The sequence below is a fragment of the Castanea sativa genome, chromosome 9, assembly GCF_040712315.1.
Source record: "Castanea sativa cultivar Marrone di Chiusa Pesio chromosome 9, ASM4071231v1".
Taxonomy (NCBI): domain Eukaryota; kingdom Viridiplantae; phylum Streptophyta; class Magnoliopsida; order Fagales; family Fagaceae; genus Castanea; species Castanea sativa.
The window spans coordinates 36,110,329-36,123,123 of NC_134021.1; the positions used below are offsets into that span (position 1 = coordinate 36,110,329).

The following is a 12,795-nucleotide window of genomic DNA, read 5'->3' on the forward strand; positions in this document are numbered from 1 at the left end:
GCAAGTTCTTTCTCAACAAAAATGGACTAACTTATTTCCCAGGAAAGAGGAAAGATAAAAGATTAATGCAGCAAGATCGAACATGAAGTGTGTGTTTGGCATCAGCTTTTAGCTTTTAATTTTTATATACAGCTTTTTAAAACCTCATTTTTTCAAAGCACAAGTATACTTTAGTACAATTTAGTCAAAAAACTAAATAAGCTAATGCCAAACACACTAGAAGTAAAATTGATAATGCAAGGACAGTGTGAAATTTTTTATTTATGAATATAAATCACAAAGCAATCTAAAGAATCCTACCCATTCTGAAGATCGGCAAGGATAATACAAAATTATATATTCAGCACAGAGAATGAAAAAATAAATGTAAAAAATACACTCCTAATTCTGAGGCAAATATGTAATGCAAGCATTATCAGTTGAAGTCCTTCAGTCTTTTCTTCAGCGTGTCCATTGACCTCTTTCGAGCACTTTGCTTCGTATTTCTGCTTGAAAGACTTCCAAAGATCCCATCAGAAGAATCTTTGAATTTCTCACAGATAGTGGCCACCTTCTTATAATCCAGTGCATTGTAGTGTTTCTCCCTTATCACTGGATTCATGAAGTTCTCAGGCTGACTGCTCATCAAAAGGTTTATCAATTGCCGTGCTTCTATTAAACAGCCTCTAAAACTACCTTCCTTGTATATTTCACTCAAGCCAGTGCTAAGGAACCGCTCATCTGCAAAAGACTCCAGCATCTTTAGATCATTGTTGATACTCATAACAGCATTAGCATTGAACCTCCTGACACTATCACCAAGAAAAGCTGCCACTATTGAGTTGGAAATATGTTCAAGAGCTCCACTCCCAACCTTATACAGAGCATCCATGGGTAAAATTTGCTGTGCTGTGGACATAAGAGTCTCAATATAAATAATTACTTCATTAATATTCTCATTCCCATTCTGAGGTATTTCCTCTGAAGTCCAAGTAATATTTTCAGTTAGCATCATGAACTCATCTAACTTGGTGTTCATCAGATTCAGCAGAGAAAGATAGGCTTCATCCCTTGAAGTTTTTAGAACCACCTTGGCAGTTAAACTAGCTTGAGGCCTCTCAACTGATCGGACCGGGATCCCACATAGTTGGGCTGCATGTCTAAGAAAAAAATCACATGCTCTTTCAAGAACAGATATGTTTGCAGCAATCTGCATGGCTTGAGACACGCCAATGGTGCCACCACTAATTGTATTAAGTATTGCTTCATTTAAAACATCAATCAGAAGTTTGTCCAAATACTTTCTCACAACATCATAAAAATTAGAATGCACACCATGAGACAGGTAATCAACAGACCCTTTAACAAATGATCTGACAATGCGACAAGCATCAGGTACCATGGAGGAGAATGGTGCAATATATGGAAAAGCTGGCATTATGTCTGAGATCTGCAGACCAAATGACAAGACATTATTCTCATAGTCAGTATCCCTTTTCATTACCATCTGCTCGTAAGTGTCATTTGCTATAACGTCAACAATTTGTTGTCGACACTCATCCAAAAGAAGCCCATGGAATTTGTCCCGGCTCTTGTCAAGCACCTCAAGAAGTGGACCCACTTGATAACCATATCGTCTAAGAGTAGAGCCAAGAAGAGTGACATAATCCTTCACAAGCAGAAGGTGGGTTGCAGAATCCATATGAGAGAACTGTTCCTCTAAAACTGATGTCATTTTCGCTAAAGCAGTTTCCCACATTGTCTCAACCTGATCAGCTGACAATAGCCCCCCAGCAGTCCTCAGGACCCGATCCTCCACTATAAAGTAACCAGCAATTTGAGCCAAAAATGTCTGATAAGATTCAACAAAAGGTTGTGCTGTAGATGTTTGCAAGTCTGAACTGAGCTGCAAGAATCGATTCTTGTAGTAATAATCACGAAACTGCCCTTGGAGTCCCAGGCAAGTGTGGATGTGATATGCTCGATATAGAGGTGTCAAATCAAACTTCAAAACAGAATCTTCATCAATTTCTTCAACCTCTAATGTATATGCAAAATCTCCTAAACCAGAAACACTCTGTTCCTCTGCCTTCCTCTGGCGTTCCAACATTTCTTCATCCCTCTGGCGAGCTGATGCAGCATGACCCATTGCTGTCTGTCCAATATCCTTTGCCGAACTCCTTACGTGAACTAACCATTCATTAAATTGACTAGTAACTTTCTTTTCAATGTGCAATTTTATCACTGGAATTCTTTTCTCTATCACCATTCTTAGTGCCTTGACAGGGATACTCTGCAAATAATTCTTTTCAATCAAATCCACAGTTTTTAATGCAGGATAAAACTGGCCGTCAGAAATATGATTGTTACTTTTGACACAAAGGTCCAACAACTGTACACAGATCTTAGCCATTTTGATAGCTCCAGTCACATTCTTTTTGATTGAATAAGATTCAAGAAGCTCCTCAAGTTTGATCAAAAGAGCACTGCCAACCTCTTGCAATTTGAAATTATCATTTGAGAGCTCACCTTTCAGCTCTTCGGCATCAACCAGCACACCGCGAAGTTCATCAACAGCAAGAATGAATTCCTCATAATGGGTCTTGCAGAGCTCCTCGATTTCAACTTCCTTCTTCTTCACAACTGTCTTTAGCTGGTGCAGGAGCACTTCAGGCCGCCCCATCTCAAATGCATGCCTGACTAGAGGTCCCACATCATCCCCATTCCCAATCAAAGTTGCAAGGACCAAGTCATCTCCTGTATCCCCATTTTCTGTGACAGTTCTCCTCTTTGGTTTTGCATCCATTTTTCTGATCAAAACATACAAATAAATACTATTACAAACAAAATCAAAGATACCCACAAAGTTTTATATTTCCCATCCCAATACCTTTTTCCATTTACTCAAATGGGTATTCTAAACCATTCACATATACCATAAAAAGAGTTTAGAAAGTTCATTTCCAGCAAATATTTAAATGGTTTTGAGTTTTTTCTCAAAACACATGAACATCAATAAGCAGACAAAGGCAACCCACTATAAGATTTCATAAGATTCTAAATTCACAAAACAGAAAAATTCTACCCATCCATAGATTTGATATATCAAACCCCATGAGGATCCAACACAAAAAAGGGAAATATTCTCCAATGTCGGAAAAAGAAACCAAAAAGAGAAAGGAATTGAATAAAATGGGAAAACTTTGCTTGGAATGGCATTTGCAGATGGACTTATAATCATACCCAACAAATCAATCAATAATAGGCAATCATTAAAAGCATCATAACAAAGAGATATCAATAGCTAAAACCAACAATCAATAACAATACACAAATCTACCCAATGGGTTAAACAAGTAAATCAAAGAAACAAAAAAACAAAAACCCATATACATTACATCAAAAAGGAAAAGTTTTTGATCGTGAAAGGGACTCACTTGACAGAAACAAGAGCTGTCTATACCGTTGAAAAGTCCTCCACAAAAAACCCTGAAACTAGGAAATGAAAATGAAATACTCCGCAGAAGAAAAATAAGTTTCCCCTCTTCTTCTTCTTCTTCTTGTTATTCTCGAAACCTACCTATATATATTCTCACTCTTGTTTTTGTTGCCGTCTGTCTAATCTGTCACTTTAGTTCGTTGCCATTTCTGTTTGTGTTTGTGTCTACCTTTGTTTGTTTGTTTGTTGGCACAAAGGTTTTTTCGAAGTGGGGTATTTGATATTGCCACGCCTTGTTTTGCTTCATCCAATCCTAGGGTGCTTCCCAAATCGGCTTGTTTTGTGTTGTCATTTTCTCAGTCTCAGGCAATCTGAAGATTTATTTATTAGTGGGTCTCATATTTAACAAAGCACATGTGCATTTAAGGATAATCATCATTAAACATTCCATACTAAAAATATACATCTTCTCCAAAAAAAAAAAATACTAAAAATATACATGGTTCATATTTGAGTATATATAAGTATATTTTAAGAAAAAGGATTGATTTTTATTTTTGAGAAGGAAAAAATATTGATTTTTAAACATATTTAGAAGTTGCTCCAACCTACTATGTGATAATTGAAGAGATTATTTGGTGCAGTCTTAGTCACATGACTTTTTTAATTAGTTATATGGCTTGTTTAATTTAAATAAGGGCAAAGTTTAGCAAATCCACAATTAGATTTCATTTTTTTTATCCTTCATGCTTGCAAAATTTTCAAAAAATCAAATGAATAAAATTTAGTTACAAAATTAGTTATAGTTTTAGGTTACAACCTTACTCAATTTTTTTTTATTGGATGTAAATTTTGAAAAATTCACCATTGAATTACATCTTCTTCTTATCCATGCTTGCAAAATTTCTAGAAAATTAAAGATCAATAACTATGTCATTAATAAGTTGTTTAAATTGCAAGTTTTTGCAATTTAAAATTATACATAAAATATAAGTTTATAAATCATATAGTATCTAATATTCAATTGACACAAAATTTAACATGTGTATTAAGAGCATAAAGAACATGCAATTCAATGGTTAAATTTTCAAAATATATAATAATATTCATTTTATTTAGTAATGTTGTAACCTTAGGTTACAACCAATTTTGTAGCTAAGTTTTGTCCAAATCAAATACCAATAGTTATGTTATCAATCAAATATTTAAATTTTTAAGATTTTGCAATATAAAATTATGCATAAAAAATAAGTTTATAGATCGAATAGAAAATTGCATTCGATTAACATTAAATTTGACATGTATGTTAAGAAAAATATAAAAAAAAATATGCAATTCAATAATTAGATTTTTAAAATATGTAGTCATGTATAATTTTTCATATACTAGGTTAAAAAAGATAACTCCAAATTGGTTTGAAGTCAAACATATTTTTTTTATACTATGTATCGTACTTACTTACATTCATCTATTATTATAAATATTTATTAAGTAAGAGAATATCATAAATAAATAAAAAAGTATCATAAATTAGATTAGGTAAATCAAAAATTTCTACCTAAGTTTGTTATTATTAATGTTCATTTTGTTAAGATATTTTTTTTTAGATTGTGTAAATTTTTTATATTTTTACTGGTTTATTTTTATGCAATTAGGTTGTTGACCTATTTATATATTTTGGGTTTATTTTTTAAAGAAATTTTTGTTATAATTTGGTTAGTGTTTATCATAATAATCTATCAAAATATAATTATTAAAAAATTTAAAATCTAATTTTGAACACTGTGGGGGGGCAAAAAGATCCTGATGAGAATGTGGGCCTTTTGGGCCGTGTTAAGGAAGGCCGACCTGCTACTGGGTTTAGAATTTGTTGGTACTATGGGTCGGCCCATACGCCGAGGGTCCGAGGATCCAGCCGAGGGTGAACTTATCCTCGGACGGACACCGAAGAACTCGGGGTTTCGCAATAAAGATTAGGGGATGGCACGGTTAAAACCAATGGTTAAAAGGGGTAAACCCTAGAATGCCCCAAAAGCACTGGTGTTGAAGAAATGTCAAAGATAAAGGCTGCTACCTCCACATTAAAGACCCTGCACCTACCACCCTGGCCGCATTGATGGGGAAGTGACACCTGAACAGTGGAAGAGAAACTTCTGGTTACTATTCAAAGGCACTGGGAAAAGAAATATCTAGGTTAAAGGGGAGGTAAAACAACACGTGTAAAAGGTATTCAAGAGAGTAGTATTTAAGGAGGAATCTAAGACAGAAAGGGGGATCGCCCTCTTTGTAACCTAAAAGAAAGAGAAAAAAGAGAGAGAGAGAAATTATATAAGAACAGTTCTCGGCTTACGTCCGAGCAGATTGATTTATAGCATTCTTTGTTGTTTTTAAGTGTTTATAATCTTTAGCTTGCTATTTAATCCTCAAACACTTCTAACCTGGGTTTCAAGCCCACACTCTACAAATTACATTGTTTAAGGCTCGTTGGGCCTGAGCCCGTAACTGTTCTTGGGGCCAGGTGCAATTGTGCACTTACAAACACTTTGTCGTACAAAATTAAAGTATGTTAGCTTAATCTTATGTTGAGATATTAGTATTATAGAACAAATTAATTCAATCTTCAAGTGACTCACTTCATATTATATACTACATATGTACTATATAACAAAATCTAGGTCCTAGAAGTTGTGGTTGTTGTAAGTGGTTATCTGATCTTTGCGACAAGTAACTACGCGCTCATTAATTATTAAATTAGTTTATCTTATTAATTATTAGGATAATTTAATTTAGCTAAAATTGTATAGTGTCCAAAGCTTCAAGAAATTAAAAATTCTATTTCACCTAAAATTTAATGTATTTTAATTATTACTAGGAAAGTTAATTTAGGTAAAACTCTATTATCTAAGTTTTAAGAAATTCAAAACTCAACTACAATTAAAACTTTATTACTAAATTTTTTTAAAATAAATTAATTTTAATTTTAATCATCTATCATAATTTTATATTTTAATATGATATTACTTACATACTACATATTTTCATTATGCCAAGTTGCTCAATGCATATATCTATTAAATCAATTAATTTAGACTTTCAAATGGTTGGTTCAGTAATAATTAGGATATTTTTTTAATAATATTTGTAAAATATTTTTTCTTTTACATAAAATTTTCAATTAATTGCATCGCATGAGCGCACTATTACGCTCTGTTTGTTTTGATGTAAAATATTTTTAAGAAAATATTTTCTCCTTTTACGATGTATGTTTTGCAGTAAAATATTTAGTCAAAAGTAAAATATTTTCAATCAACTAAATCAACCTAAGCAAATTTGTGTAAAATATTTTACACTTAAAATTTTGGTAAAATATTTTACAATTTCTCTCTAACACTCTCCCGGCAACTCTCAGGCTATCTATTCTCTCCCTCTCAATTTTCTCTCCTTCTTAACCCGACCTTCTCTCCAAAAACCTGGTGGCGCCACCCACTGACCAGCGCAACCCAACAACAATGCCACCCACCAATTGGAGCCATTCACCGACCGATGCTACCTGGCCACTAGCGACGCCACCACCGATTGACTCCACACTCCTCCCTCCTCTTGTCTCTCTCACAAAGTCCATCGGGTTATTTGTGGCTGTTCCGATCTTGCTCTGATCTTGGTGGCGATGGCTTGGGTTTTTAATGGTTGCTCTAATCTTGCTGGTGGCTATTCTGATCTTGCTGCCACTAGATTTGCTGGGTTGTTGGATTTTCATATTAGATTCTTTGTTCATGGATTTTCTTTTCAAGTTTTTGATCTAGTTTTATGGGTGTTTTAGCTTTTCTGATATGAATTTTGGGTTGTTGATGCTTTGTTTTTTTTTTGGGTGGTTGGTGGTTGTTTTGTTTTGGTAGATGGTGGCGGTTTTTTGAAGCTTTGGTGGTGGCTGGTGGTGGTTTTGATGGCTGTGTTTTCAATGGTTGGTGGTGATTTTGATGACTCTTGGGTGTTTGGGTAGATGATGGTGGCTAGTGGAATGAGATTACAGTGAATATATTTTTGCAATGGTTGGTGGTGGCTAGGTATGTGGTAGCTGGTGGTGGCCAATTTATATTTGCAATATTTAGGTCACAACACTTGCCAAACGCTTGCAATGTTTTACTGTAAAATATTTTACAAGTAAAAAATTTACATGTAAAATATTTATATTTGAAAATATTTTACATCGAAACAAACAGAGCGTTAGTTGAATATAAAACAAGAGAGAAATAGAAAGAACTCAAACTAAAGATTTTAGCTATTTTTAATTAATTTTTTGTATAAAAAAATAAAACATTTTTTTTTTTTTGGATGAAACGAATGGTCATAATACGTAAGATAAGAAAATGATTGCATTGTTACTTTTGGTTCATGATGCATGATGCATGATGCCAAACCAAAAATACTCTCTTAAGATTAAGATAAGATTATTCTACTTTTTTTGTGAAAGATTATTCTACTTAATTAATAACCTTTAAAGCTATTTATTCGTACACTTTGTTTAATAAACCTTACTACAGTTTTATGAATTTGACCGAGTAATTATATAGGTTTGCAAATCTCATCAATGTGACCATTTTAACAAAACAATAAAAGTGACTATTTATTTGAGGAGGACTTATTTATTATCCAGGCCAAAATAGCTCTATTAATTTATGACGAGAGTATTTAAGCTAAGCAACATTTTTTTTATAGCTAAGCAATATATTAGTAGTATAATATTAACAAATAATAAAGCAAGGCTTAAATACAGTATTTATGTACTGTTCCTTAAGTTCTCTTTTTAAAATTCTACTATATAATTTTTTTTTCATGGGATGGAAGTGTATGTTTTAGTTAAGTAACTACATAGTTGAATCGTAAGAGAGACTTAAGAAACAATACCTAAAGTATTGTACTTAAGTTTTACCCCAAATAATAACTATATAATAATATGTAAAAAGCACATAAAGGAGGATGTCTGGTTCTATTGGGTTGGTGCATGGTATCATTAATTAGTACTGTTGGACCCAATCAAAGTAATATCAAATACCAAACATTCTCTTCAGTCTTCACTTTCGATCAGAATAAGTGAGTCCCATAATATATATGGCCATGCATGACGTTGCATGCTATAATATTATATTAAGGACTAAACTATTCTCTCTTTTTATTTTATTTTATTTTATTTTGCTAAACTAAACTATTTTATTACTCTTTGTTGTTTTTTTTATGATTCTTTGGCTAAAGATCGGGTGGATTTTGTAGTTTCTTTGTGCTGGGGCCAACCAAGAATGAAATATTAATAATTGTGTCCCAATTAAATTGTATGACATTTCAATTTTGAGTGCCTTGCAAACTCACTATAAAATTATCCAAAGGGCTTTCATTCGGCCATTTTATAATTTGGATCCATCCAATCCATCACTAAAAAAGGGCCTCTCATACATGGCCACTGTATAATATTGGACCTAACCATCATATATCAAAACTCTTAACCATCTCTCTATAAAGTGTTTGATCATGGCGTACGGCCACTTCATAACATGGACCAGGGCTTGTTTAAACGATCTTTTGTTGGTACGAGTGGATTCTATTTCAATTCCACTTTTCAAAATAGGATTCCATATGTCCTTCCCACAAAACGTATCCTAGTTGTATAAAGTAATATATTTCTTGAATAAAACTATAATTACAATACTTTCATACTGATTTTTACTTAAAGTCTAATGGTAAATTGTTAATAGTACGTAAAAAAATAAAAATAAAAATAGTGGTGAGTCAAAATAAGAACCAATAATTGTTTGCCATATACTCATTGTAAAAATGTTGTACACATAACACTACTAATGTTCTTCTATGTTTTCTCTTGTTTACAAATTTTATATATTGATTAATTTCATATTTTTTATTATTATGAAGAGTGTATTAGTTGGCCTAAAGACTACAAGAAAGCTCTCATGCGTATTTTCTAGTATGCATAGTTAGTGCTATAAAAAAAAGAAGGTATAATAAGAGACTGTCCTTTATACATAACAAACAGGGGTCAATGGATCACACAGCAAAGATTAAAATCTAATCAAAGTGTGCCCACTCTGATACCACTTGTTGGGTTAAAATGAATTGACCCCTTACAAATTAATTAATTACCCAAGTTAATTAATTAGATCAAATTACATGCAATGACATGGTAGCACAAATAAATCACCAACTAAACTAAATGTAGCGAAAAATAAATTTGACATGGATGATTTGTTTACGAATGGGGAAAACCATTAAGGCAAAATCCCACCAAATGAATTTAAGGTCACCACTCCTAAGAATCCATTATTATCAATTACAAGAGGTTACAAGTATAAGTAATCTTACCAAACCCTATGGCCTATCCCAAAATATCAATCTATAATTGAACTCTTACCCCAATACCCAATTGAACTTGTATTGTAACGGCAATCTTTCTGCTCAATGCACAAATCCCAGTACATGACTAACCAATGATGCACTGATCCCAGTACGTGACTAATTTCAACAACTTGAAGAAGATGTTGGCTGCAAAGTTCTTTTGTTCATCAACAATGAATATCAGGAAGCTCCTTGGTCACAAAACCCTCGACGTAAAGATGCAATAACTTCTACAGAGAGAATAATGAACTAGGTCACAATCTGCTTGTATTCTCTTGGCATCCCCTTTGCATACACAATGCGATGGCCTTTAAAATAAGCCTTATAGATATCTAGAGTTGTGAGAAAAGAAACCCTACACAAATACACTGGAATATGTGTGTAATCAGATTTGAAAAGTCTAATTTTGTAATTCTCGACAGAAGCCCTTTCTGCACTTCTAGGCCGAACTGCTTCCTGCTGCGTTGTGGCCTAATAGTTTTGGGTAAGAGAGTTGAGACTGGCTTGATTGAAACTTACCTCAAGCTAGCTTGTGCACAAGCTAGGACCCCTTTGTTAAGATCTTGGTCACATGCCCACGGTGGGAGATGCTGTCACAAAAATGTTATAGCAGGAGGGCATAATATAATGAAATAAAAGCACATACTTGCAGCCAACCAAAGACAATGATTAGACCACTTGCTTAGTAAGGAAAAACACAGTGATATGAATACAACAGAACTTGATTGATCAATCAATAAAAAAAGGAGTGGTTAGTCTGCCAAACTTGATTCCTTCAAAGGTTTAAGTCCAAGAAGGGAACCACTCTTCAATGTGGGGAATCTCACAGGGGAATCCCACAAGGGAATCCTATCATGGAAATTGTCCACTTTGAAAGGATGGGCCTAAATAGCTTATTCTCGAATCTTTTAATCTTTCTAGAGAGTAGGCTGTTGAGAGGGAAAGAAGGGAGTAACATATTGGTGCATGCCCCTATTACACTCTTGCTTCCTCACTTCACTTTTTATCCTCTCTATTTTCCTATACTCTCCATTTTCTTTCTTATTCCTCTATTCCCTCTTTCTTCCTTATTTTCCATTGTTTTCTTTCTTGCTATCTTTTCTCACGTGCTTTTCCTTGCTCTCTACTTGCCTCTCGTTATTCTTTGTCCTCTCCTTGCTGTCGTTCACTGTGCACAACTAAAGCCTTTTTATACTGCCTGCCATGACGAGTTTTACTATTTTATACCTCAACTACTTTTGGCCTAGTGTGGGTGTCTTTCCCAAACTACCCACTAGTCTGTCGGCTGCCCAGCCATCACCATTACCCTGTGCTGGCTGTGCCACGTTCCATTCCAGACAAAAGAGTTTTGTTTTGTTTTCTTACTCTCTGTGGCATTCCCGTCAGGATAAGGGTTGTGTATTCTCTCTTAGTAACTCCTATGGCATGCACCTAGTAATTCTAGCTCATCTTTTCCTCTTTTGGATAGTATGTCATTCAAGTAGAACATTTCCCCCAAAAGAGCTTGAGCAGGAATCCCAAAATAGACTTCCCCCTTCTCCCCACCACTAGACCATTCCTTCTCTTACCTCTAACCCATGGCACACTACCCCTATATTGGCTGGGTACAAGTGGGTGGTGCATGAGCTTTGTGCGTGCTCCACTTTCATGTGAATCCATGATCTGTCTGTTGTTCATGCATTTGCCATTGCCTAGGGGTTTATCTGGTCTTTGCTGCACATTCTGCTGCTCATTCTTAACCTCTTGTGGCGTGGATGAGTCATTGGGTCATCATTGTTTTCACCTCATTTCTTCTTTGGGCTGGTTCTTGCTTAGGTATGGGCCCTTCTTCCTCCTGTTTGGCCCTTATCCCTCTTTACTTCTAATTTGTGGGTCAACTAGCATTCCTGCCACGCCATTTCCTTACTTCTGCCATGTTACCACTTGACTTGTGCTTGCTGGGCCTCTTTTGGGTCTGCTATGCACTTTTCTCTTATTCAATTCACGTTACCCAGTGTTTCCGCTTAGTTAATTCTCATACCATCTTGGGCTTCCTTGGCCCATTTCATTTCCTTTGGGCATCCTCGGCCCGCTTTATTCCTTTAGGTATCCTTGGTCCATTCCATTCTCGTGAGTTTTTGATATATCTTTTGGGCTTTCCCGACCCAATTACCATATCCTTTACTTTTGGGATTTGTTGGCCTTTGTACCAATCCCATTTACTAATTTCTTTCTTTGGACTCCTCCAACCCATTTTGACTTGCTTTCCATTTTTTATAATTCTCATGGATTTACTACTTCCTTCTCTGAGCTCCATTGGACTCGTTTGCTTTCTTTAGGGCCTTTTTACTATTTCATAAGCCTGTGAACCATTATTCCTACTATTCGGACTTAATGGTTTTTTTCTCACTTTGCTAAAGTAGTCATCAACAATAGGCTACAACTAAATTTGTTATCAAACTTTGTCCTTAAACTTTGATATGCTTAATAATATATTAAGCTCTTACAAACGAAAAGAAAATGCTCAAAAAAAAATTTATTGAACTAAAATTTTGAAAGAGAAGTAGCTTACAACATTGTTAATTAGAGTATCGTACAACGATTTCAAAATTAAAAAATTCGTAGATAGAACTTGTAAGATTTATCTATTTGCGTGCGTGTTTTTTTGTTAGTTGCCAATATATGAAATTATTCTTCTATTAGATTTTGTATCATTTAAATTTCTTATTAAACAATCTCCTTAAAAAAAAAAAGTTTCTTAATGACCATTCTAAAAAATTTTTTTAGAACTGCCACTATGTCTATATAGAGTTTTTTGTTGTTGTTGTTTAGAGTTGTGCTAGGACCACATAAATGGCCACAACATTGGCCACAACTCGCACGTGCGAGTTGTGGCCAATGTTGTGGCCATTTATGTGGTCCTAGCATAATTCGTGTGGGAGTTGTGGCCAATGTTGTGACTATTTATGTGATCCTAGCATAATTTTGTTGTTTAT

General features: G+C 34.4%; 1 protein-coding gene across 1 annotated transcript; it reads right to left on the reverse strand.

Annotated features, from left to right (window-relative positions):
• Nucleotides 1-245: 245 nt before the first annotated feature.
• LOC142611149 (exocyst complex component SEC15A) lies at nt 246-3,729 on the reverse strand. Its single transcript, XM_075783199.1, has 2 exons — nt 3,417-3,729; nt 246-2,789 (listed from the first exon to the last, which is right to left on the reverse strand). Exon 2 carries the CDS (start codon nt 2,783-2,785, stop codon nt 416-418), a length of 2,370 nt encoding a protein of 789 aa, XP_075639314.1. The 5' UTR covers nt 2,786-2,789; nt 3,417-3,729; the 3' UTR covers nt 246-415.
• Nucleotides 3,730-12,795: the final 9,066 nt, after the last annotated feature.